Source organism: Ambystoma mexicanum, chromosome 5q, assembly GCF_040938575.1.
Source record: "Ambystoma mexicanum isolate Mex_15411 chromosome 5q, UKY_AmexF1_1, whole genome shotgun sequence".
Classification (NCBI taxonomy): Eukaryota; Metazoa; Chordata; class Amphibia; order Caudata; family Ambystomatidae; genus Ambystoma; species Ambystoma mexicanum.
In genome coordinates, this window is record NC_090933.1 from 941042941 (window position 1) to 941070134 (window position 27194).

The following is a 27194-nucleotide window of genomic DNA, read 5'->3' on the forward strand; positions in this document are numbered from 1 at the left end:
TAAATCTGTACTGGCTTTTCTGGTGCAGCAGGTGGATTCACATCCAGTGGCGATTCCATCCTAGGGGGCCAGGGGGATACATGTCCTCCTCTTTTTCCTTCCACGTAGGATTCTGGGCCGATGCAATAGCAGGGCCTTTCCCCAATTTCTGGCGTGCCGGCTGCCTTTGTTGCTGGCTCTGCGCAGCTGTATTACACATCAGGGGTAAAGTCACACATGGGGTGGATGTCGTAGGCATCACCTTCACGGACCTGCTCTCGTTAAATGCTGTCGTGGTGGATGTAGTAGACTATGTGCTTGTGCTCGTCGAGGCCCTCGTTGACAGGGCTGTAGTCGAATCGGTTGACTTGGAAGGCTGAGAGGTCTTAGTTTTGAAGGGTCCTCACCGGACTTTTCCCTCGTCAGTTTGTCCGCTGATTAATGGTGTTTGGAAAGGGGTTAGGGACTTACTCTTAGAAGAGGCCCCCTTCATCGGCAGGCTCATCGTGGAGACTGATGGTAATTGCGGTCTGCCCGACTTGGGACCTGCATCAGCGGCAAACCCAGTGGAGCCAGCGACGCAGAGCTTGGCCTTCTTTTGGACCCCCGCGGGCCGGGCGTCCTCAAAGGATCTCAACCTCCTCCTAGAGGGAGTTTGCTCCTCGCACCAGCCAGTCCTGGGTGAGGAATGACCCTGCGCGGAAGCAAAGTCAGGGGCCTTGCTCGATTTGAGCCACGCTGCCAACCTGCTGTAGAGATCTTCCTTGGCTTTCTTTGAGAAAACACAGCACACCTTGTATACCTCATCATCGTGATACGGATGCAGGCAATATAAGCATTCATGATGTTGATCTTCTACGAATATGTTCCTTAATCCACACTACGCACAGAGTTTGAAGAGGATCCGGTCTTCCTTTTTTTTCCGCGGCCATGGTTGAAAATGCGTGAAGTAGGTGCCTTCTCGAAACTTCGATGGACGATCCGACGGTGGATGAAGATCTTTGCCAGCAGAGGATCCCGCTGTCAGCAGCTGTCCTTTTGTTTAAAACGATAAGCCAAAATCAGTCAAAACTGTAAAATGCACAAAAATCATTCAGAGTGCAACATGAGGACTTCCAACACTGAAGCGCGCAGTAGAAATCTGAAGACGGGCTCCAGGGGTGGAGATTAGGGAGAGCACGGTCACTGAAAGGGGGCCTTATGAGCAAGAGGACAGTGATTGGTTTAAAGGAGAAATACAGTTTTAAAGCTAAAGTAAAACTTTTTTCTTTTTCCAAGGATTCCCAGCCGGACGAAGGGGAATAGTCATGAGCATGTGAATCCATGCCAGACCCCACATTGGTGAACCATCTTAACACTTACTTGCATGAAGAGGTTTAGGGGGACAAATATGAATGTTGCCGTTACAAGACTGCAAGTTCAGATTGTTACACATTCCCAAAAGCAAATGAAGACAACTCTTAATTACTATCCCGTTGTATTCCTCTGTGAATTTAGGTGCTTAACCTTGAATTGCATCACTAATTAACTTCTTCCCTATAGCTTTAACTATTGCTTACATGCAATTCTCGCATTTGCCTGCCACAAACATGCCAATGCAGTTAACTAAATGCAGCAACACATCTCTTATTTTGCATTTCAACAATAGGAGGTTGCATAAACAGCACAAGGTGCTAAAATATATGTCTAATTTTAAATTGTGGCAAGTGAAAGAACAAAACCTTTTTCATTAATTATGCTGTGCAAACAATCGTTTGAGTTGTAATGTATTCAAAAGCGATACTTTAACACCCCTCTGCCCTCCTAACAGTGAAGACGTCTGTACAGACATTACTATTATGAAGGCAAGTACTAACTAGGTGGAAAATTATGAGTTACTCACTGTAGTGACCAACATAATCCTAGTCCATAGTCCCCTTTCCTCCACGCTGTATGGGCATCCCTCGCTAAGGACTGAAGATTACCTTTTTCACCAGAAAAAACATCTTCCCCTTTAAATTTAGATGCGCGAGGGGGCGCGGCTTTGGGAGCATGCGATCCCCTGACTCCGCCTACCGGCGCCACACCTCAGTCCCCTTTGACGCGTCGACAACATTAACATTGCCTAATCACACCAGTATTAAGGGAAAGGATGGTGGGATGTATGGAGGAAAGGGGACTATGGACTAAGAGTACGTTAGTCACTACAGTGAGTAACTTTATACTCACTCTCACATCCCGTCCCCTTTCCTCGATACCGTATGGGCGAGTACAATTGAATGTAGCCCTAGGGTGGAGAGTTGCTCTCGTAGGAAAACAAGTTCCTTTAAACTACCTGACCAAATGCTGCGTCTGACATGGAGCCGGCATTCAAGCAGTAGTGCTTGCAGAAGGCCGAGGGCATAGCCCAGGTGGCCGCCTTGCTGATAACCTGCTGTTAGGGAGAATTCTCATTCAATGGCTTATATCCCTTACCTAGCGAGTCCCCCAGCAGCTTTGCTGGATTTCTGGAGTTTATGTTTTCCACTTGGCAAGCGTGTGAGCTTTTCCCCCACTCTTACTTGTGTTTTGCCATGTGCATTTCATCTGTTTTTGTGATTGTGGACTCTGGAGTACACCACTTTAGTAGCCCCCTCTCTTTTATGTGTTACACAGCACCTTCAGTGCAGTGACACCGGGTTGCCCTTTAGACTTCCCACCAACTCCATTTCTGGGGCTGACTACAGTCCCCGAGAAAAGGGTAAAGTTGCCATTAACTTTACATAGTCAAATAACCACAGATCCAGTACACCCCATCTTACATGGCGTATTGGAAAGGGTTAATCCTTAGCCCTTTTTATCTGTACCTCCTAGAGCATTGTTTTGCTCTTTTAACATTTGGACTTGGCTGGTGGCAGTGGTATCTACCCTACCTTTTCTACCGTGATTGTACTATATAAATGTGGTACTGTTTTAGGCTATTATATTAGCCTCGAACATAAATCTGCTTGACCAAATACTCTTTTGGCTCCGGTCGGGTTTATTCGCCATTTCTTTTTGTTAAAGTCCTTCTTGTATTTTACTTTGCGCGGCAAACGAGGTTTGCCTTCTTTGTTCACCGTCTTTTGGCGGGCTTCTGCCAAGAAGCCCTCCTCTAGGCGCCTGGGTGTCTAGGTGGGCTGATGGTGAAGGAGGGGTGTAGTCACCCCCTGCACAGGGTATCCTAGGACACCCAAGTCACACTTTGCCATGATTGGCTGAGGTGGTTTTCCGGGCTGGACAACCCCACTGCTGCGTGATTGACAGCCAGGCTGTGTGAATAGGGGATTTTCGCATAAAAGGCAGGACTCTTGGACTAGAAGTCAGAGTCGCCACTTGAACTACAAGGAACCGAACAGAAGCGGAGAAGGCGGCTGCTGCAACTGCCCCGTCCCAGTGAAGCCCTGCTGCAGTCCTGAGCTAGCTACCCTTCGACGACCAGAGAAGATCCAGTCTGGAGTCTTCTTCCCTTGAGCTTGGTGGGGTCAACCAGCTCATCTCTTATAGCCAGAGGATCCTCTTCGTTGTCGAAATCGCTGCACACTGCTGTAGTAGTCCGGATATCCATCTGAAGAGCCTCTCCTGTTTTTTTAAAGGAGCGCACCTTTTATTCACCATCGCTGCTGCTGGCTTCATCCCTGGGTAGTGCAGACCCCTCCACACGTCGTCCTTCTCGTCTCCACGACCGAAGCACCAGGAACCGTGGGTCTGCAGTAAACTACCAGGAACAACTGCCGTGGCACCAGCTTCTTCCTTGAATAAGGTACTGTGCTCTGCTTCGAGGAACTAGGGTGAATGCCTTTTCTCCTCATCCAAGGCTTGTCCTGGGTCTTCCCTTATAACTTTTGCTTCCTCTGTTAACAATATCCAAGTACTCCTGGCAACGTTGAATCTTGAACTGTCTTACTGTGTGATCCTCGACAACAGGAACCTGGTTCCACTCGACACTGGCTCCGGCCTATTGACATTTGTATTTCTGTCAGCGAGGGTTCTCGGATTCTGTCTGCCTTGACAAAAGTATTGCCTATGATTTTGCCCCCCAACTCGCTCTGGTTAACTCAGGTGCTAAGTGTGTTTTTGCCCCAGTAACATTTCTTGCCACGGATACGCGCATCTTTTGTAAAACCGAACAGTCATTACTGTCAAAAAGTGATTGCAAATGTATTCGCGGTAACGTCTTTTGTTCCACAATACCGGTCCGTTAAAACATAGGGTACTTACCTTGAGTTATACTGTACCAAGTGAATTGAATGTTTGTAGTGTGTTTCACTTGTGGTTTTGAATTAATAGAAGTGTTGTGTTTTACAGATGGTTTAAAAATAAATGCACTCATATTTTATACCTGAAACCTTGGGTCAGTGTTTGCTTAAGTCACAGTAATTGTGGTCACTTTGTGTAATCTCTGCTACTGCTCATATACTCTTGAGATAAGCCTGGCTGCTCCGCTACTGCTACCACTTTAACATAGTATTACAGGCTTGTACCAAAGGTGAACTTGTATTACCACTTGTAGTCTTAATTGTGTGCAGTGGTCCCTAACGGCACTGCACAGGATTCTGCCTAACACCTGCCACCGCACGTGCCTCTGGAACGCAACCGCTGCGGCTTTAGCTCTGATTGCATGGGCATACATATTTGCTGGAAGAGGTTTGTGCTGCCCCTCGTACGCCTCCTTAATGGCCGTAACCATTCACCTTGCTATGGAGGCCTGACGGCCTGGCTTTGAAGCCCCAAAGGTGACAAAGAGTGCCTGATTTGTGGAAGCTCTCTGTCCTGTCAAGGTAGTATCTCAGCACACTCCTGGTGGCCAGACAGTGCAATGCCCTACGAGCGTCATCTTTACGGTCCGCAAAGAAAGTATCCCCTCATTCAGGTGAAAAGAGGAAACAACCTTAGGTAAGAATGCGGGGTGAGTTCCTAGCACCACCTTATGAAAAGTAGTATAAGGAAAAAGTTATTTACCTGTAACTGTTGTTCGCCAGCATGGGTTTGGCATGGATTCACATGCTCATGAATATTCAGTATGCAGTGATAAAATCGCTGCAAAAATGTCTCCTGTACAAAAAAATCGTGACAAAAATGCTGTGGTTTGACCCGTTAAAGGTGTACCCCATTACACCATTTAAGGGCAGCGGGGGTTGCGGGGTGCGAGGGTGTGTCCCTTCCCCCTTAAATGGTATAATGGGTCCAGGGGTTGTGGGGGTGTCCCCTGCATCCTTTACATGGATTGCGGCAGCAAGACCACAGCCTTTTTGCCATGATATTTTGTGTCCATGGCCATTTTTGCCGCGATTTTAACACATGGAACCGAAAATTCACAGTCGGGCTGGGAATCCTCAGTAAAGAAAAAAATCAGTTTCAGTTTCTTTTCTGAACTGTCTTTCTCCTAACAACCAATTACTGAGCTCTGGGTCATAATGCCTCTAGCCAATGACTGCCCTCTACCCAAGCCCCTACTCTGGCAGCCTTCTTCAGATTTGGAAGCACATAAAGTGGCAGTAGGACTAAGAAGTGCCGCAGAGGGGAAGGCGCAAGGGTTCGCGCATGACATCATCCGGGAGGTCCCAATCCTTGTATCTCAGCCTTTCAGAAACCAAGTGTGAAGGTTGAGTCTTGACCTCTGGATGGTGAACCAGTCCCTCCCTTTGTGAGAGAAGATCCTCTCTCTGCGGAAGTCGAATTGGAGGACAGATGGACATATCTAGAAGGTCCGGGTACCATGTTCCCCTGGCCCAATCTGGGGCAATTGGGATCATGCGGCTCCCAAACCGTCTCAACCTCCCAATTACTTGAGGAATGACAGGGATCAGTGGTAACGCATAAAGTAGTGGGAATTCCCAATCCATCAGAAACGCATCTCGTAGAGCTCCTCTCGGAGGAAATTCCCTTGAGCAATACCTTTCACACTTCCGGTTGACGCCGATCGCAAACAGGTCTACTTGAGCGGTTCCCCAAAAGGCGAAGATCTCTTGAAGGACTTCCTGAGCTAGTTCCCACTCGTGGGAGACTGTGCCCAGCCTGCTCAGAGTGTCCGCAGTCGTGTTTTCCTCCCCGGCTAGGTGAACTGCCGATATGGAGATTCCATATTGAATTGCCCAGTACCAGAGCTGCATTGCCTCTCTGCACAGTGGTAGTGATCCTACACCCCCTCTCTTGTAGAGGTAATGCATGGCCACTGTGTTGTCCATCATCAGGACATTCTTTCCCCTGACCGAGGGTAGGAAGGACCTCAGCGCAGGTCGGACTGCTCTCAGCTCCAGAAGGTTGATGTGTAGTTGGACTCCGATGGATACCAACGGCCGCTGATTGTCAAGACCGTTGGCATGGGCTACCAACCCTGTGAGTTAGGTGCCCGTCCCTTCTGTAATCTCGGGCCATAGCTGCCAAAAATATTCTCCCTTCAGAATATTGACCTCACAGGCCCACCACAGAAGATCCTGTGCGACCCTGCTTGGAACCTGAAGTAGGTTCGACATTTTTCCTGAGAATTGGACCATTGTGTTCTTGGAGCCCACTGAAGGGATGTCATTCTCAGGCGGCTTCTGGCACAAGAAAAATGCAGGATGCCATGAGACGGAGCAACCTCAAGAAATGGAAGGCTGGAAAATTCTGGGCAGTTTGGAATTTGATAACCAAATGAAGAATGTCTTGAGCCCTCGCCTTGGGTGGCAAGCTCTTTCCCAAGGATGTGTCTAGTACAGCTCTGATGCACTGGAGTTGCTGGGAAAGTGTCATCTGACTTCATGTAATTGAGGGAGAAGCCCAGTCTGTGAAGGGAGTGGCAGGTGACAGATGATCCAGAGCTTGTTCCGGAGAACGTGCCCTGATCAACCAATCATCCAGGTAGGGGTAGACCTGAATTCCCCCTCTGCTGAGATGCGCTACCACCACCACGATCAGTTTGGTGAAGACCCTCGGGCGGAGGTCAACCCGAATGGTAGGACTCGAACGGAGTACGAGCCTCAGGTATTTTCTGTGCGGAAAATGGATTGGCACATGAAAATAAGCATCCTCAAGGTCCAAAGACACCAACCAATCCTGTAACTTGGGGGCCTGAAGGATCTGAGAAAGTGTGACCATCTTGAATTTGTCCTTCCTGAGGAACTTGTTGAAGTATCTCAAGTCCAAGATGGGGATCAGTCCCCCATCTTTTTGGGGGATAAAAAAAATATGGGGAACACCAACCCTTGTTCCTCTCCGCTTATGGCACTTGGTCTACAGCACCTTTCTCTAGCAAGGTGCTTATGTCCTGCACAAGGAGCAGATCTGGAATCCTCAAAGAGTGTTTCCCAGTGGATTGTTGCGAGTCTGCATTATAAAAGAAAGGCAGTAACCTTGGGCTATTATCTCCAGAGCCTAAGCATCTAAAGTAATGGCTCACCATTTTTCGAGATGCTGAGACTGTCTGCCACCCACCAGTGTTTTGTGACGCGAGCTCTCAAAGTGGTTTTGAAGTGGTGGCTGCTGTTGCCGATGGCAAGGAAGTTGTGTCCAATCCAGATTGAAGGGATTCGTGCATGGCTTCTTGGCCATCCTTAACAATAGCAAGGGAACCTTCACTTTCCTGCTCTTCTGGTTTGTGCTCCGCCGCCATTGATATACACTCCCATAGAGTGTACGAAAATTTGGCTAAGGCACATGTGGAGTTGGCCGATTTAAGGGCCATGCTTCCAGGTGAAAATACCTTGCATGCCCATCCATCCACACACTTTTCGCCCCCATCCGGAAGGATGGTAGGGTACGCCACTTATTAGATGTAGCTGTGGCTGCCTGGACCACCAGCCCCTCAGGAGTGGGATGTTTGGACAGAGAGCTGGGGTCGCTACTGGAAGGGCGGTATTTTTCGCGTGAGGGATTTATTCACCGCAGGAATACAATCCAGGGATTCCAAATTTCTGGCCACCCTATTTTTGTAAGGCCATGTGAAAGGGTATAATTGGGTCTGTAGGTGGACCTTGGTCCAGAATATCAGTAAGGGCATCTTGGATGAATTGAGCTAGTGGTTTAGCCCAACCTAGGTGTTCAACTACCTTTGATATCAGGTGCCGATACGAGGAATCAGCGCGTTCCCCCAGCTCCGGTTTCCCAAACTCAGTTTCAGGTGATGTGTCCACACCACTAGCATTGTGCAGTGTGTCAACCAGATCCCTCATCTTACTCTCCTCTGAGATTAAACAATCTGGCACATTAGGAGTTCCATACTCCAGGCCAAAGGGAACCCTTCTCCTCCTCAGACCTCTCTTCCTCCTCAAAAATCGAAGAGAGGGATTTAAAGTACTCCTTCCTATGCAAAGGAGAGTACATTTTGTCAGGAACCACCAAAGGTGTAGGGCTTTGGGGGAGGCTCTGATTTTTCCTCTTTGCCAGTTTTAACTTGCTCAGAAGGCTGGGTTTGAGCCACAGTGATTTTTGGCGCCGATGATTTTGGTGTGGACGTCGACAAGGGCGTCGATAGAAATGGCGCCCACAGCGTCGAGGATTTGACGGTCGCCTTCGAAGATTTCTTCTTCGAAGTATGTGGAGTCTTCGATGGAGTCGATGACCTTGAGCACCCGTCTTGACTCGTGTGACTTTCTTTCACCTGAGACCTAGAAGGTTCTCAATGGGTCTTTCTTCGATCACCCAGGCTCGAGGGCACACGAGTGTTGGAACGGGACCAGTCCGGCTTCCGAAGAAGGAGCAGATGGAGGCTTGCCCTTCTCGAAAATTGCAAGCATTTTCATACGAAATGCCTCCCACTCTGCAGATGAAGAATGTTTTGTGGGGCACTTACATTTCCTGGGGTTTTGCCCGACAATGATGAAGAGGATGGCGACCGATGGTGCAGTCTCTTTGATCGTTTTGTCGAGGGAGCCACTACGCAATCTTGATCTCTTTGTCCTTTTTGTGTCGAGGAGTACGATCTCCAGATTCGACAGTCGAGGAACTATCAGTTTTAGTTTTACGGCCTACCTGCAATTTTCCCTTCCTTTCTCTCAGGGCCGTACTCGTCATTGCCTGACATTTCGAGCAGGAATCTGTGTCGTGGGCCTCCCCCAAAAACCATAGGTACGAGTGATGCAGATCGGTGATGGACATTTTCGAATCGCATTCGCTCCACTTTTTGAAACCCGAACCAGGTGTAGTCGGGGTTGATGACGAAGACATATCGATGTTTTTCTTCATTTTTGAAGAACTACATAGTAAACAACTAACAAAGTGCGCCGATCTCCAAGCAAACACGTTTGCGGAAAGACGGAACTGAAGGAAACAGGCACTGCGCATGCTACTTGTACATCCGATGACGTCGCTCTCGATGGAGGCCTTCGAGGGACATCAACTCAACACCATCGACGCACGGCACCCTCTGTTGAAAATTTCTTTCAGAAAGCAGCCAAAGCTGGATGAGATATCAAAGATGAGGTATACGTTGGAGGACACAATCCATTCGAACAACAGTTACAGGTAAGTAACTTGTTCCTTCTCCAGCATGGGGTCTGGCATGGTTTCACATGCTCATGAATAAAGAATACATAGCAGTAAATACATGCACAACCACGGGAGGTGGCAAAGCTCAACATAAGCATCTCTTACCTCCTCACCAGGCTCACCTTCAAGCCAACAGTTTGCACAGCAGTGCTTGGCCGACTCTGGACTCCTCCCTGGAATCCCGGTCAATGCAGTAGAATCTCGTGAAGGAGTGCGTCGACCTCAACGTAGCAGACATGCAGATGTCAAGCAGGGGCACACCAGACAGGGACGCCGTAGTTGCAGCGATCGCTCTGGTCGAATGGGCTCTTGGACAGCCAGGCAACGGTCGGTTTGCCAACCAGTGACAATGGATGATGCAGCTGGCAATGGAAGCCTTGGAGAGGGCCTTCCCATGGTTCAAAGGGCCAAAGTTCACTAAAAGTTGTGAAGTCTTCCGGAAACTTTGTGCGGTCCACGTATAACTTCAGCACTCTAGCCACATCCAGCGAGAGCAAAGTCTTTTCAGCCGGCGACAAAGGCACCGGAAAAAACACAGGCAACACGGTTAGGCAGAATCCTGTGCAGTTCCCTTGGGGAACACAGCAAAAAGATTAAGACTACAGGAGTAAGCAGTAAACCCAATTGGTAGCAGTCTGTACCACCCAGATTTACCTGGTAGCTGTGGCTGAGCAGTCAGACTTCTCTCAAGAACAGTAGGGCAGTATATAGAGTATACACAATAGGGCTAAAAACACAGTAGAGCAAACAAACACTGACCAGAGCATTGTATAAAAAGTATATAATTATTTATTTAAAACACACTTTAGGCAATATACTAGCACTCTAAATCAAAAGCAAGTTAAAACACAGTCAGGTAAAGTATACACACCTCCCTTGATAACTAGTAGACAAGTCAGAGTTAAAACACCACGATTTGTTAAAACAGATGTGAGCGCGTAACCTGATGGCACTCCAATAGTTCAGTTAAAGGGAGAGGAAAAAGGCAGAGCATAGAAATAAAACAGGTCCCAACACTTTTAGGAGTTCTCAGCTAGGGAATAAAGGCAGTATACACTGTAGAGCCAAAGTTCATAGGCCATGCCCACTTTAAATGGAGCAAAGCGAAATGTGCCCAGGATCGCACGGTTTAAAATGCACTAAGTCTTTGCAGAATGTTCAAAAGAGGTTGGGGCGATTCAAGAAGATAAAGTTAGGTCTGGGGCCAGCCCAGTGGGAAAGCCAAGGATTTAAGGGTCACCTTGGTCAAACCGAAGAAAGGGAGGTCAGGCAGGACACAGTACCTTAAAGAGAGGAAGCTCCAGCGGTGGCAGTTGTTCCTGGCAGTGGTTGCAGTTCGTTGTTTCGACCAGGGGAAGAGAGGATCTCGTCGAGGAGGAAACGTGGAGTCGATGCACTGCACAGGGATGAAACCAGCCGCGGAGTTCGTCGGTAAAAGGTGCGTTCCTTTTATTCGCGGTCAAAGTGGTGAAGCTTGGCTATCCGGCCACCGGGGTGCTTGGCACGGGCGATTCGACCAAGAGACGTCTTTGGAAGGCGAAAGGGGTGAACTGGTTGGTCCCACCAGCTCAGAGGAAGAAGACTCATCCAGCAGAAGATCTTCTCTTGTCATTGGGAAAGTGGCGAGTTTGTTGCAGCAGGGCTCCACCGGTGGTGTCATCATTGCAGATGGCTCAGCTTCTTCCCTCTTCGGATTCTTAGGTCCTGTGGCGACTTCTGAAGTTCCAGTCGCAAAAGCCGGGCGGCTCACCACTGGGCCAATCAGAATAGAGTGCGACTTGGGTTGCTAAGGCAACGCAGTCCAGGGTGCCAATTCCCCTCCCCACACATCCTGTGGAACCCAGACAGAGTGGCACCATTTGGAGGGCTTCTGTGGAGAAGCCCGCCAAAGAGTGGAACAAAGGGCTCGACCTTGGTCAGAGTTACAGAGACGGGCACGAATGCCATTTTAGAAAAAAGAGTTCTGACGAAAAGACCCAACCGTTGATTTAATATTAAATAAACCAGCGGTATCTGGTGCGTTTAAAATGAATGGGAAAATACCATTGGAAATATTCCGGTGGAATATTTTGCGTGGTAACCACTGCCACCAGCCAGAAACTCGACAAGGAGGGACTGGAGAGGGCCCCCTTGAAAACAGATCCAGGGGCAATATAATTAACCCCTTCCGGTACTTCCACAATATGGTTTGTACTGGTTCTGTTCACAATTTAGGACTAGTAAAGTCAATGGTGACTTTACATGCCCTGGGAGGCAGTAGTCAGTCCCAGGGTATGGAGTCTATGTTTGGAGGTCGCTATGACACCCCTGTGTTACTGCACTGAGGGTGCTGTGTAACACACATGAAAAACAGATGATACCCTATGGAGTAAAAGACCCCATAGCCCATAAGCACATACAAAATCAAAGACATACCTCAAATCATGCTTAAGAGTGGGAGGAAGAGAGTCTCACTCTTCACAGGAGAAAAAAACAAACCCCAAAAATCCAGCAAAGCTGCTGGGGGACTCACTAGGTTTGCGAAATTAGCCTTAGAGAATTCTCCCTAACAAACACCAAGGGCTCGTTTAGATGAAAGTCCGACGGCACCTTGGGCATGAATGAGGGGTGCGTCCATAGCACCACCCTTGTGTTGTGGAAAGTCAATTAAGGTGGCTTACAGGACAGGGCCTGAATCTCACCCACTCGTGGCGCAGAGGTGGTGATGGCCACAAGGAACGCTGCCTTTACGACAAGAACTTCAGTGGAACTGTCTGCATAGATTTGAATGGAGGGCCCATGAGCCTAGTCAGCACCACATTGAGTTCCCACACCGGGGCTGGAGCCTTCACCAGCGGGAACTAACGGAACAGTCCTTTGACAACTGTACAGGGGGGCTGAATCCTTCTCCTCAGACATGGTTCACGCAACGTAGACCTAAAGAATCTTCTGGAAGCCTCCACTAAGAAACTCGAAGAAATTCTCCTTGAGGGGCACTGAAGCATCTGAAAAACTGAGCCCCCCCCCAATAGCCGCCAGATAGGTGCTGCATGTGTCTACCTGCACCCCCAAGCGTGGAAGGTGTGCAGAGAAGGATCGCATGTCGTCCAACTTGCAGGACAACGGATCGACCTCCCTTGATTCTGCCCAGTGACAAAACCTAGTCCACTTGCTTTTGTACTGGCTCCTGGTAGCATCGATACTAGCCCCCTGTATAATGTCTAGATTAGCTTGCGACAGCTGCAGATGCCTCAGTTTGACTTGCTCAGGCACCACTCTGTGAGGCCCATCTTCTGGGGGGGGCGGGGTGGATGAGTAAGTATGCTGGGCCCAGCGGATGGTGCACTGGGGTCTGATAAGACAGGCTTAGTTCCGAGAACCATGGTTTTGCGGGTCACCACAGAGCTATTAGGATGAGCCATAGATGCCGGGCCTCACGGATCTTGCTGATTACCCTGTGGACCGGGGGGGGGGGGGGAGGGGTCAGAGGGAAGGTTACATGTTCATGTCATTCCATTGGATATGCATAACGTCGCCAAGGGAGCCCCTGCCCTGTCCCTGCCAGGACGCAAACAGTGGGCACCTCATGTTGTACCAGGTGGCAAAGAGGTCCACCTGAGGATGACCCCCCACCTGTTGAAGATCCCCTGATGGACCTGTTAGTTCAACTGCCATTTGTAGTTGTCCTCACTCAGACTGCTGAGCCTGTCCGTCTCCAGGTTGAATTCCCCCGGGAGGTGTATTGCTGCCAGGTGCATGTCGTTTACCAGAGCCCACTCCCAAATATCGATTGCTAGAGTGCAGAGAGGAGGAGAGCTGATGCCACCCTGCTTGTTGATATAATACATGCTGGTGGAGCAGTCGGCCTAAATAAGGATCGCCTTGCAGCTTATCGGAAGGAAAGTTTTGAGAGCGAGCCAGATGGCCATCAACGCAAGCCAGTTGATTTGCGCCGCCTGCTCCTGACAGGATCAAACCCTGTGTACGCTGTGGCTGCCCAAGGTAGCTCCCCAGCCCTCTAGTGACTAGTCCGTGGTGATGGTGACCTGAGGAGCTGGTTAACGGAAGGGCCAGCCTATACGCAGGTTGCTGTCTGTGCAACACCAGACTAGGGCCTGGTGAAGGTGATGAGGGATGCTGACCATCTCCGCCTGGAAACCCTTCTCGTGGCACCAGGAGGCTGCGAAGTGCAACTGCAAGCACCTCATCCTGAGCCTCGTATGGGGCACTGCGAGGAGACATGCCGCCATGATGCTCAGGAGGTGTTGGTACCACCACGAAGAGGTCACTGCTCTGATGAGAAAATGCCCCGTGTCCCTCTTGATGGCTGTGATCTTGTCCTCTGAGGGGAAAATCTGCTCAGAGCTCGATGAGGCACAGAAAGGTTGGACTCTGCGTGGGTTCCAACTGTGATTTCTTGAGATTGATGGAAAATCCCAGCTTGTGTAGTGTATTCATGACGGTGGCGGCAGTGTGGTGGAGGGTGATCTAGCCAGTCTATGTATGGGTAGATGTGGTGACCCTGAGCAGGGCTGCCACCGCGTTCATCAGTCTTGTAAAGACCCTGGGGGGCAAATTGAAGCCAAAGGGTAGAACCTAGTATTGAAAATGAAAACCCATGATCATAAACCTCAAAAAGGACCGATGGGGCTGCCAGATTGGGACGTGTAGGTCGACATCCTTCAGATCCAGGGAGCACATCCAGTCTCCCGCACAAATTTTCTCTGCTATAACCGCTGGGGTAACCACCTTGAACATTTGGAGAGGAAGGGAAAGGTTCAAGGTGGAAAGGTCCAACAACTCCCAGGCCAGCCTGGTTCTTCCTATGTTGTCGAAAAGCCGCAAGGAGAAACCCAGACCCTGCTGCGAGGCTCTGACTTCCTCCACTGCCTGACTCTCCAAGAACAAGCAAATTTCCGCCAACAGAGTTGCTGTACCAATCTGTGGGAGCGGAGGAGAGGAGAAGTAGGGACAGGTAGCTGGAAGCCTGTGGATACTACTGAGAGGATCCATGGGTCCATGAACCTTGTGCACCAGCTTTGAGTTGAGAGTGAAGGGCAAGCCTGCCCCCCACCGGAGACTTGTGGATCCAGATGGCGGTGTCATGCTTTTTTTGCCCTCTGAGGCTGGGGCTGAGGAGGGGTACTGGAAAAAGTCCTTGTGAGCTGCCTTGTGCTGCTCGTGCCAGTGCTGGCTCAGGGATCTATCCAGTTGTCTGGACCGTCTCTCCTGGAAGCCCATGAAGCCTCTGAAAGGCGCTGGTGCGCCTGGCTATATGCCTTGGGGGTGGACTTAGTGAGGATCGATAAGGACTTAGCAGTCTACGAACTATTCTTCTTATCAAGTTCCTCGTCCGTAGTAGAATGGAACAAATCAACCCCCTCGAAAGAAAGTCCAGTATACGTTCCTGGACATCAGGGTTGTAATTCGTCGGCCATAGCCAGGCCGTCCTTCTCATGTCAGTAGCAATACATATGGTACTCCCTGAGGTGTCAATGTGAGCCACAGTGGACTCCATTATGTCCTGCAGTACTATTTTGGCTTCAGCCAGCGCAGCCTTGATGCACGACTGGCTCTGTACAGGGAGCACAGGAAGGAAATAGGTGATCTCTCACCAGTGCCTCTGGTTGACCGCAGCCACCATGGCATCAGAATCGGACTGGCGCAGATGGAGAAAAGCGTTGGAATAGATTTTCTTTCCATATGCTTCTAGTATCTTAACCTCCTTACCCAGGATTGCAGATGCTGATGTAGCAGATGACGATTGTGGCTTGGAGAAGAATGAAGCTGCGGTAATCACTGAGGAGCGTGGCTGGGGGTGCGCCGACAGTAAGAGGGTGTCCCTCTCAATTTGCCTAAACTTGGCGTTGAGGCGCCTATTGGTAGGCTGTGAAGAGGGTGGCTTGAGCCATCCTTTTTTGGCAAACGCCACCACGTTCTTCTGCATTGGGATTCCCGTTCTAGCCGTGGGGCATAGAATGAGAACCTGTGCCAATACTCCCGCCTCTGGTTGTTCCACCTCTGGCTGTGGGATCCCCAAATACTCAGCCAGGCCCGCCAGCCATTCGTGAAAGGCTTTGGCCGACAATGGCGTGTAGGGTCCTCTTCATCCGTGTACACCAATGTGTCCTGCTGGTCCGGTGCAGCTGGAGGAGTGCTGTGAGCAGGGGCGTACTGATAGGAGCTGGAGGCTGCTGCGGAAGCAGATAAGGGGCTGCAGTGACTGGTAGAGGCATGGGAGCCAGTGTCGTAGGGACTGGTGCAGGCAGCTGGGGCTGCGTTGGGCCCGGAGAAGCTGGAGCCCAAGGTCGGGGTGGCCCTGGGTGCTAAAGGCTGTACCGGAGGGCGCATGTTCCTGATAATATCACTAAGGATGACGCCCATCTGTTGGGACCTCATGAGAGTTGAGAATTTCTCAAAAAACCTGTCTTCACAGGCCAGAGGAGCGCTTGGTGGAGCAGGTATAGGTGCGGGGCCCCGAGGTTGCTGAGACCTGGCGCACCCTTTCTTGCTGTATGTGGCGAGGTGCATCTGCCCTGCGATGCTGATGGTTATGCCACGGGCCAAGTGCCAGGCGAAGACCAGTCCCACCTGGAAACACGTTCCCCTACCTGGTCCCCAAAGAGGTATGGTGTCGGGCAACTTGCTATTTTGTCTGGCCCGGCAGCGCTGTTGTTCGGCTGCATGCCACGTGCCTTGGTCGCGGTGCTTGCTGCACTGGGCCCGGCTTCAGCTAGTACGCAGAGCGGTGGAGGCCGGTTCATAGACATAATTTCGAATACAAAATATTCGAAAGTCAAAAAGTCGAAAAAAAAACATCGAAAATTTTTTTTTTTTTAATGACGTTTTTTTTCGAAATGGGGGGTTCCCCCCCAAACCCCCTTTTTTTATTTTTACCTATTTTTTTCACAGAAACTAGAGCCCAAAAAAAAAATATCGAAAAAAAAAATGCGACTTTTTTTCGACATTTTTGATTCGACTTTTTTGACTTTCGAAATTATGTTTTCGAAATTATGACTGGACACCGTGGAGGCCTACCCTGCACCTCAGGACAGGGTCTGGTTCGCGGAGTGCCCTCAGCTGTGGTGCTGGTAGTGCTGCATACAGGTGCCCCCTCAGACATCAGTCCAGTATTAGGGCATATCCCCTTGGGTTGAGACCCAGTAATAGAACTTTGCGGTTCCTCAGCGGAGTCACCGGTAGGATCTCGATACCCCCTCAGCCTGGTGGCCGGTAGCTGAAGCATCCACGGTACGTGTGCTGGTACTAGGACCTGATAAGTTCCTCCTGTTTGACCGCTTCCTGGGAAAGGCGTAGCCTTTGCGGGGTGCAGATGAGAACAGTGCCCCTACCTTGGCCCTGACCATCTGCATAACGAACGCCTTAAGGTCCTCTGGAGACGTCTTCCCGAAGAGCTCCCTCCACCTTGCTAATCTGTTCTTCAGAGCATGCAGTGTCAGCGCGTCAACCGTAGTACAGCCTTCACAGCCGTGGTCAGGGAAAAGGCAGCGGGGGGCAGAGAGCCTGGGGGGGGTCAGACGTAGGGAAGAGACCCACACAGACGGGGAACCTGCTGAAGCCAGTCAACATCGACATGCGCCGGGGAGGAGCATGGCACCTGAGGACAGATCGGTACCCGATTGAATAAGAAGAAAATGAAAGACAAAAAGTATTTCTCCGGGGAAGAGCGCGTGAAATTACTAGGCTGGAGGCCTAATGCAGGAGCACTGGTGAAAGTAGTCCGTTCCAGTCAACGCAGAAAAGAGGACTCTGGAGTGGCGCCGGGGGGCAGAGTCGGAGGAGCACATGCCTCCAGGGCCGCAGCCCCACACGCATCTAAGTTTAAAGGGGAAGATTTCTTTTCTGGTGAATAAAGCTCTGTCCCCCTAGCGAGGGACACCCATACAATATGGAGGAAGGGGGACGGGACGTAGGAGTACCCTGAATATACATTGACATTTAGTCTTCCTAATAGCTTGTCGGAGGATTTCGGAAAAACGTATTACCTAGAATCCAAGGAGTGTGATCATATCAATATCCTTTAGTACACACTCACAGAAATAATAAAAATGCTGTAACCATTGAAGAGATTAACTCTGGGTATATAATGCATACAGCAATATTTATACCAATTGAAAAGGCTGTTGATACTTGCACCACATGGTATTTAGAATTCATTCTAGTGCCAGATAAAGGAAAAACATTTTTAAAATTACAAATTGGCAGAAGATTTTAATTTAGAAAAGCATGTACATGTACATTTTTTTGTTTATGCAAAGAAACGCTCATAAAAGTAAACACATACTTGCATTGAACACATTTCTTAAACTGACCTAAAATGTAATAACTAAATCTACCTCTGTATGAATATTAAATGGGTGCAGGCATTTCCAAAAGACAAAAAGCAATTAGGATGAAATGTACCTGCTTCAGAACCAGCAGTAGCCGCAGTAACAACACTTCTGCGTCCACTGGCATTGTCCTGGTTACTGTGGTTACTCTCACTGTCACTTTCCGTTTCCGCTGCTGCTAATAAGTCCAACTCCATATCACTTCCTACAATATAAAACACAGGTGACTAGGGGTATACATGATGAGTTTTTTAGTAGATTTAACAGTTTTTTTTTCCAGATTTAAGAGCTGTACTTCAGTGATATTGTCAAGATGGATTTCTAGAATCTGGCCCGGTGAACAGATTTTAGGAGGCCACCTTAGTCGTAGTGAACAGGGCAACTCGGAGGTTAGCCAAAAACCAAATCAAGGTAGCAGAGGAGAGCAGTCAAGGCTATTCTCAGGAGAGTGTGGGTGGGGTCAGGGGTCCAAAATGAGACCACAGTGAAACACTCAATTCAATTTAGACAGATAAGCACATAAATACTCTATCCTAGGCCCAATACACAAACTAGAAAATGAAAAAACCAGGTGATATCGCTCAACACTCAATTATAAGACATGCCTTACTCGCCGTAATAGCACTTCTGATGATTGTATCTGCTTAGATTCACATGCTGTGCATATAGCCCGACGTCTAGTGGTAATCGCTGATTGTTTTGAAGATCGAAAGGTGATATCGACATGTGCATGACTGCATGTCACGTTGGGGATAGTGTTAGTGTGCCCAAAATCCCTCATGTGTCGAGGTCCCTCTGTTGTGTCTTTTCTGCAGCGAGGGAAACTTATAGTCAGCGTGAACAAATACAGAAGAGAGAAGGTGCAAGAGGTCTATGTTCCTTCTACCACATGAGTGAGAGAGAGGGAGGGGACTCTAAGCAGATACAATCATCAGAAATGCTATTACGGTGAGTAATGCATGTCTGATGCTTGTGAATCTGTTCATATTCACATGCTGTGCATAGACTAGTGAGCAGTGTTAGGCAGGTTTTGTATGCAGTACCCTCTGGAACACTACACACAACTACGACTACAGGTGTAAGTCTGTACTACACAGTTTTGGTAGCGTGTTGAGCAGCCAGGCTTATCTCAAGAGGGGCATTGTGAGCTGTAGTGGAGTTACAAAGATTCACAGTTACAGGTATTCAAATAAAATCTTACACACAAGGTTTCTTGCATAAACAATACATTTATGTATCAGTCAGTTATAAAGCCTTCTTCAGAAAGGAGCAATAGACTAATAACACACAAATATACTTCAATACTGTATACTCTTAAAAAGCAGTAGGTAAAAGGCAAAATGGATTAGAACACAAGAAATATAAATAATCTTAGACAGTGCAAATATGTTTGAGTTCACCAGAAGAGTCAATTCAATTTAACAGGCTAGGCCAAAGTCAATGGGCTAAAGTCGTGAATAGGATAAAGTGGTTCTGGTAAGTAAACTGAAAGGTCTTGGCACAAATTCTCAGAAGTAGTTTGTAAGAAGAAGAATCATATGGTGGGTCACAAGCTGATTAAGTCAGCGAGTTGCAAAAGTTTCAAGCACTTTCACTGTGAGAGGCAAGTTCTCTCAGTCTTGTTTTACAGTACCTTGTAATGAAGAAAAAGATGCAGCTGATGAATACTGTTCCTGGCATTTCCTGCAGATCTCGCTGTTCCTGGGCCTCAGTCGTGGGGACAAGAGGGAGGACGTCGGGGGACTCCTGCACTGCACTGGGACCGGTTAAAAGCTTGCATCTGGCAAACTTCAATTTAAGTGACTGTTTCGCGTTTCAGCTACCGCACTGGTAACAACGCTGGTCCTGGGTGTCAAGGTGCACTGTCCTTGCTTCTGGAGGTTACACACACAGCTGAGGGGGGGGGTCAGGCTCAGTCGACCGATGCCGCGGGAGTCCGGAGTATCTTCCCAACGTTTTCAGCCAGCTTACAAGTAACGCACACAATCTGGTGTCCCTCTTCCTGGCTCTACGGTTTCCTGCAGCACTCTGAGGAAATGCAACCAGCTCCGAAATGGGTGTCCAGGTAGCTTACTTGGGAGTTGATTGGTCCTACCAACTCAAAAGGGAGAAGTCGTCCTTCGCAGAGCTTCTCTGTCAATGCGAACTTGGCTATTCGGACCTGCAGCAGGGCTTCACCGGGCAAACCAACGGTCCATGAGTTGCAGCAGCGGTCCTCTTCAAGCTCTTCTTCGGTTCCTTCGTCCAGTAGTCGACTCTGCCTTCCAAGCCAAGAGACTCTCCTTTTATTCGGTTTTCTCCCATTCATTCTAGCCTAGCTGCCACTCACCCAGCAGGGTGGCTGTCCTTACAGGACAATCAGCCAGCCAATCATCACACAGTGCATTTGGGTCTCCTAGGAGACTAAGCATAGGGAGTTTTGGACACCTCCCACACTTCCTGCCTACCCCAGACACTCTGGAGCCAGAGGCGGGTTTCACTCCTGAAGCCCGCCAAAGGCGAGTGAACAAAGAGACCAAACCTGGTTTGGCGCGCAAAGAAAAAATCTAGAAGGACCTTTCTACAAAGGCATGGTGAAAAAAGAAGACAGAACTACTTTAGCAATGATGGCTGGGTGCCATCTTGAAAAACATGGCTCCTGCGATGACAATGCATTACTTACCGTAAAAGCATTTCTGATGGTTGTATATGCTTAGATTCACATGCTGTGTATAGTCCGACATCCAGTGGTCACTGCAGAGTATTGCATTTTGTTTTTCATAGTCAAAAAGGGGACGTCGACAAGGCGTGTCTGTAACACTATCCCTATAGTGACGTGCAGTGTACCCACAATCCCTCACGCGTCAAGGTCCCTCTGTTTGTATTTTTTATGCCCCGAGGGAGCCTATTAGACACGAGTGAGTACAGAAATGAGAGATATAGAAGAAAGTCTATGTTCCTTCCTTCCGAGCGGGGAGGAAGGGTGGGCGCATGCGAATCTAAGCAGATACAACCATCAGAAATGCTTTGTAATGCATTGTCTTCTGATGTTTGTTAATCTGCTTAGAATCACATGCTGTGCATAGACTAGCGAGGAGTACCCGGAGTTGGAAGTGGGTTGTGAGAAGGAACAGTAGAAAAAAGATGTCTTAATACTGCTTGTCCCACCTGGGAATCAGCTCTAGAGTGGGCATCTAGGCAGTATTGTATTTGTTTTATTTATAACGCGCAAACCATCAGGCCCGGAGGCATCAGGGCGCAATTTGTACAAAGTTACAATAATGCATATGTACAGACATAGAAAATACATTACCCAAATAATGACAGTTTCAGTGGATATACCCATAGGGTGTACAGAAAGTAATAACGGAGGTCAGCGGGCCAGAGTATGTAAGACAAGAGCATGTCTTAGTGCTGGTCGAAAAGCCAAGATTTGGTTTTGGACTTGAATGTGTTGAGTCTTCGGCTCCGATAGTAACAGGGGAGGGAGTTCCATAGCTTGGAGGCTAGGACAGGGAAGCTAGTGCCCCCCGCTTTTTGAAGTTTGAACCTAGGGATCGATAGGCAGTGGGTCTGGGCAGTTCTTAGAGGACGGGAGGTCGAGTGGCGAGACAGCCAAGTACAGAGGTAGATAGGGGCCTTGCTAGGCAAGCATTTGTGCGTGAGGGCAAGTGTTTTGAGTGAGATTCTCTGCTTGACAGGTAGTGTTTTGTAAAGGTGTGAACAGAACTCCACGTTGCCGCTTTGCAAATGGACTCAAGAGGGACATTTGCAATGAAAGCTATGGAAGCCCCGGTGCCTCGAGTGGAGTGTGCTCTTGGCTTCAGGGGTAGTTCTCTCTTAGCAAGAGAGAAACAGAGTGATGCATTGTACAATCCATCTAGAAATAGTGGATTTTGAAACTGCATCTCCTTCTCTTTCTGCTGCCACAGAGACAAAGAACTGATTAGTCTTTCTCAATGGTCTGGTTCTTTCCATATAAAACATCACAGATCTGTGAACATCCAGTGTATGCAGGCTCTTCTCACCTAAGTTTGAAGAATTTTGAAAGCACGTTGGTAGTTCCATTGATTGGTTGACATGGAATTTAGAGATAAATTTTGGCGCAAACCTAGGATGTGTGCGTAGAACCACCTTATCCTTGTGAACTGTTACAAAGGGGTCTGGTACAGAGAGCACTTGTAGTTCACTTACTCTCCTAATGGAGGTGATAGCTATTAGAAAAGCAGTCTTAAGAGTGAGGTCTTTAAGTGTTGCTTTGTGCATGGGTTCAAAGAGAGACCCCATGAGCCTGGTTAGTACCACATTTAGGTCCCATCCGGGAACGCGATAAACTATGGGAGGGTGGATCCTCTTCACTCCTTCCATGAAGGCTTTAATAACTAGGACTTTCCACCATGACACTTTAATTTGGGAAGTGGTGTATACGGAAAGTGCAGCTAAATGGACTTAAATAGAGTTAAACACCAAGCCTGAGTCTAGTAGTTGAGTCAGGTACAGAACAATTTGTGTGGGAGAGCAGTCAACAGGGGTAATGCTCCTTCCCCTACACCAGATGACAAATCTTTTCCATTTGCTAGAATAACAGTGACGAGTGTTAGGCTTTCTAGCCTCCCTGAGAATGTCCATGCATCTCTGATGGAGTTGTAAATGTCCAAATTCTATGATCGCAGGAGCCAGGCTGCTAAAATCATGGTCTGAGGGCATGAATGTAGTGTCCTGCCCTTGTCCTGTGACAGCATGTTGTACGGGCAGGGAAGTTTCACTGGAGGAGATCGGGACATCTCCATCAAGTGAGCGAACCAAGGCTGTCTGGCCCACACAGGAGCCACCAGTATCATGGTAACTTGTTCCTGGTGCATCTGGTGCACTATTTTGTTGAGAAGGGGAGTCAGGGGGGCAAGGGGGAGGGGAAGCGTAAACACATTTCCCTGACCATGGTATCGATAGACCGTTCCCCTTGGATTGGTTCTGGGGGTACCTGGAGGCGTAATCTTGGCATTGGGATTTCTCCAGAGTTGCAAACAGATCTATTTCTGGGAATCCTCATCGTGTGAAGATGTCGAAGACTAGGTCTTCGTGTAACCGCCATTTGTACTCTGAGGGCAGAGGGAAGTCTCTGCTGAGTTCGTCTGCTAGCAGATTGAGTTCCGTGGTACATGTTGTGACAGTAGCAACATGTGTTTGAGAGCCCACTTCCAGATGTTCTGGGACAGCTTGGACAGTCCTGGAGAGTGAGTGCCCCCTTGCTTGTTGAGGTAGTACATGGCTGTGGTGCTGTCCGTGAAGACCATCACTGTCTTCCCTTGCAGGTGTGCCTGGAAGGCTTTCAGTGCCTTGAACACAGCTAGTAGCTCCAGTAAGTTTATGTGCTTGGATGCTACGCTCGGAGTCCAAACTCCGTGAGCAGTCTGATGGGATAGGTGAGCCCCCCATCCTGTGAGCGATGCGTCTGTGGTTGGAGTGGCTTCCACTGTGGGGGTGACGAATGGTTTCCCTATTACCAGGTTTTCCTTCGACCACCACCGTAGCGAGAGAACCAAGGCCTGCGAGACCACCACTAGATCGTCCCATTGTCCGCTGGCCTGACACCCACTGGCTGTTGAGCCACTCTTGCACTGGGCGCATGCACAGGCGCACGTGAGGTACCAAATAAATACATGACGCCATCATTCCTAGTAAGCGCATTGCTTTGCGTACCGTCACGTCTCGACCGGCCACATATTGAGGGATTTGAAACCGCATGTTTTGGACCCTCTCGTTGGAGGAGAAGACGAAGCCGTCCTTTGTTCGAATTAGAGCCCCTAGGAATTGTTTGATCTGGCAGGGGTCTAAACTGGACTTCTTTTTGGTGATGCAGAAGCCCAGTTGAAACAAAAGGTCTACAGTCTTTTGGGTATTTGAGAAGCATGTTTCGTAAGAATCCCCTGTTATGAGCCAATCGTAGAGGTAAGGGTATACTGGGATGGACAACCTGCGCAGGTGGGCCGCTGCCACTGCCAGTACCTTCGTGAATACTCTCGGCGCTGATGCAATGCCGAAGGGTAGCACTCTGAACTGGTAGTGTTTGCCCTCTATCATGAACCTGAGGTATTTCCTGTGCGCTGGCAACATTAAAATATGAAAGTACGCATCTTTCATGTCCAGTGTTGTCATGTATTCTCCCTGCGAAAGCAGGGGGATTACCTCCTGTAGAGTCACCATACGAAACTTTTGAGGTTTAACAAATTTGTTCGCTGGGTGCAGATCTAGTACAGGGCGCATGGTTAAGTCCTTTTTGGGTACAAGGAAGTACAATGAATAAATACCTTCTGTTACCTGTGATAGAGGCACAAACACTATAGATCCTTTTTCTATTAGTTGGTCCACTTCTTGAAAGATTGGGAGGTGTTCCGGCGACATGCGTCATCCCCTTGGGGGTCTGTACGTAGGGGAACTGTTGAATTCTATACAATAACCGCGGGTTATGGTTGATAGTACCCAGCTGTCTGATGTTATACCCTCCCATGCTGGAAGAAAGGATGTTAACCGGCCCTCGACCGGCGATGCATGGGAGGGGACTCGAATCTGAGTCATTTGGTGTTGGTGGCTTGGGAACCTCTAGGGGTGGGACCCCGACCTCTTCCCGTGACACGACGTTGTCCTCTTTGGTTGTATTGTCCACTGGTGCCTTGGTTAGAGGACCAGTTACCTGCAGAGTATTGCTGCTGCTGTTGTTGCTGCTGCTGGCGTTGGCCTCGAAAAAAGCATTTGTTGCCATAACCACGTTTGTTGGGAGGCCTTGAAATTTGGTCTAGGGTTTTGATGGTATCAAATTCCTTGTTTGCGGTCTCTAGTGCCTCATCCACCGCCTTACCAAAGGTTTGCATCTTCTATAGGTTTGTTAGAGATGCTTGTGTTTCAGGTTTAAAGCCTGAATTACGTAGCCATACATGGCGTTTGAGGAGGATTCCTTGGACTAGGGAACAGCCAGCCGTTTCTGCAGCATCCAGAGTATTTTTAATGATGCTTTGGTTGACTAAGGTCCCTTCAGTCACCCAAGCTAAAAGCCGTGTAATTAGGGGTTCCGGTACCTCCTCAATGTCCTTACGTAGTTTGCTTCATTGTGCATCTGCGTAACTTGCCAGCAGAGAGTTGTGATTGGCAATTCTTGTGGAAAAGGCAGCCGAGGCTGTAATCCTCTTTCCTAGGGCATACCATTTTTTACCCTCTTTATCTGATGGTGCCTCGTTAGTTGACAGCGGGACCCCTGCTCTCTTCCTAGTATTTGTCACCACTAGGGAGTCTGGTACAGAGTGGCCCCTGATGTATAACGGGTCCGATGGAGAAGGACTAAATAATTTTTCTATCCTCGGGTTGACCCCTCTGATCACGGAGTGGATAGTGAAGGAATAATTCGTCCCTTTTCTGAGGCAAGAAGGAGAATGGTTTGGCTGACAGGGGGTTTCTCCTTAATGATCTTTTCTACAAAGTCGATTTTAGGAGAAGTTTCCCCGGTCTCAATCTCGAAATGCGCTGCTGCCTTGCGTAGTAGTGCATTGAGGTAGGTTGATCGTCTATAGGTGACATATTCCTAATAGGCGAGTCTTTGGGTGGGGACAGGTTTATGGTGTCAGGGTCTGAAAACGCTGATGGGGACTGCCAGGGCTGTGAAGCGCCTTCTTCTGGGTCTTCTACGAAGCGTAAGCCCCCCCCCCCCCCCCCATCACCCATATCCGGGTTGTCTTCAAAACCTTCCTTCTCTAGATTTTGTTGCCCTTCATTGCTTAAGAATTCATCCTCCTCCTGAAAGTGGGGGTCCTCACCAGTGAGGTCATATAAATCTAAATCCTCTTTGGGGGGGGGGGGGGAATCAAACAGCCTAGGATACTTGGCCCTGGGATCCTCCTGAGGTCCCTCTCTTGATCTCTTGGGTGTTGGAAGGTTCTGAGTCTCCATAAACACCTCCATTTTGTCCATACAGAACTGGAGTCTCTCTAGGGTCTCATGAGGTACCCCAGAGTGGTCGGGGGGGGGGGGGGGTGAAAAGGGAGGGCCTTCCGTTAGAAAACACTTCAACCTATCGCATAACGCGAAAAAAGGTTCCCCTCGCCTTCTGAAAAATATTCTGGTAGGCTAGGAGTCCCTCTCGAAAGAGGGGGTGGTTCCTGCCTTCCTTCTGACCTTTTCGGCGTCTCCCGGCCTTATGAGCGGTGATCGACGTTTCTTCCGCCGTCCGTCTCTGGCTATCGGTGGAAATAATCCGCGCCAGGCTCTCGACAACTAAACCATCTGTCGAGGGCAACTCCAGCGTCGACGTTACAGGCGTCGCTTGCTCTACGCAGATGGGCGCTCTCTGATGGTGTGCGTCGTCTGGTGGTTTAGTGATAGCGCCCTTATCTGGGGGTAGCCCAGTCGCGGTTGCGAGGGGGGCTTAAGACTCTTACGGTCTGAGGAGGCCGCCGGTAGGACCTGCGTCTCTGTTGGCGCTAACGCTCTCTTCGTCTTTGACAAGGAAGAGCCGTGGGTCGTGTGTTTATGGGAGTGTTTTCTGTGTGCGTCCTCGTCGCCGGGGTGTTCATCCCCATAAGCAGGGCGTGAGCGGAGCTTGTCGGGGCCAGGGACAGACGACGAGGAGCGTGAACGCTCCTTAGAGAGTCTACGACTTCCGAAACGGATATCGGGTTGTCACATTCCTCGTCACTTTCGGCGGCAGCGGGTGATGAATCAGACCTAGACATGGCGTAGGCTGGCCACCTTTTGACCCTGCAGTCTTTTAAAGTCTTCGGCTTAAGGAGCTGACAAGACGCAGAGCCGTCTTCTTTGTGGTCAAGGGGCAAGCAACGGTGACACCGTTTAGGCTTGTCTTTCCAGGTAAACTTGCCTTTGCAACGCAGGCCAAACAAAGGGTGTCCTCTCAATAGCGGAGGAACCGATTGCATGTGACAACAATCCCGAAGGAAAGGGAGGGGAAAGGGAAAGCCATTCTCAAAGAGAAACAATAAATGTCCTACAACCCCACTCTCCCTACTGTATTTGGCCATCGAGGCCAGGCCACATGTCCTCCGCCGTCGGAGATCTTGATCGGCGGTGAACAGCTTCGCAGCTACGACGCTAAAGGAGGGATGTAAGTAATAATATAAGTTAACGACCAAAGGTCGAATAAAAGTTAGTACAATGTCTCTCAAGGAGCGCCGCGTAAAGGCGACCAATATCTGGGCGGAAAAAAACAATCTGAGGGACCTCGACGCGTGAGGGATTGTGGGTACACTGCACATCACTATAGGGATAGTGTTACAGACACGCCTTGTCGACGTCGCCTTTTCGACTACGAAAAACAAAATGCAATACTCGGCAGTGACCACTGGATGTCGGACTATGCACAGCATGTGATTCTAAGCAGATTAACAAACATCAGAATTAACGTTACCAGAGCTACGAATAGTTTGCGGTTGGGAAAAA

At 49.1% G+C, this 27194-nt stretch overlaps 1 protein-coding gene across 9 annotated transcripts in view; it reads right to left on the reverse strand.

Annotated features, from left to right (window-relative positions):
• Positions 1–27194, reverse strand: part of UBR5 (ubiquitin protein ligase E3 component n-recognin 5) — a 2447509-nt gene that overhangs the window by 1107009 nt on the left and 1313306 nt on the right. For all 9 annotated transcript variants that reach the window (XM_069621460.1, XM_069621458.1, XM_069621459.1 and 6 more), the window contains one exon: positions 17848–17979. In XM_069621460.1, the coding sequence (XP_069477561.1) occupies positions 17848–17979 (132 nt within the window). The remainder of the gene's footprint in view (positions 1–17847; positions 17980–27194) is intronic.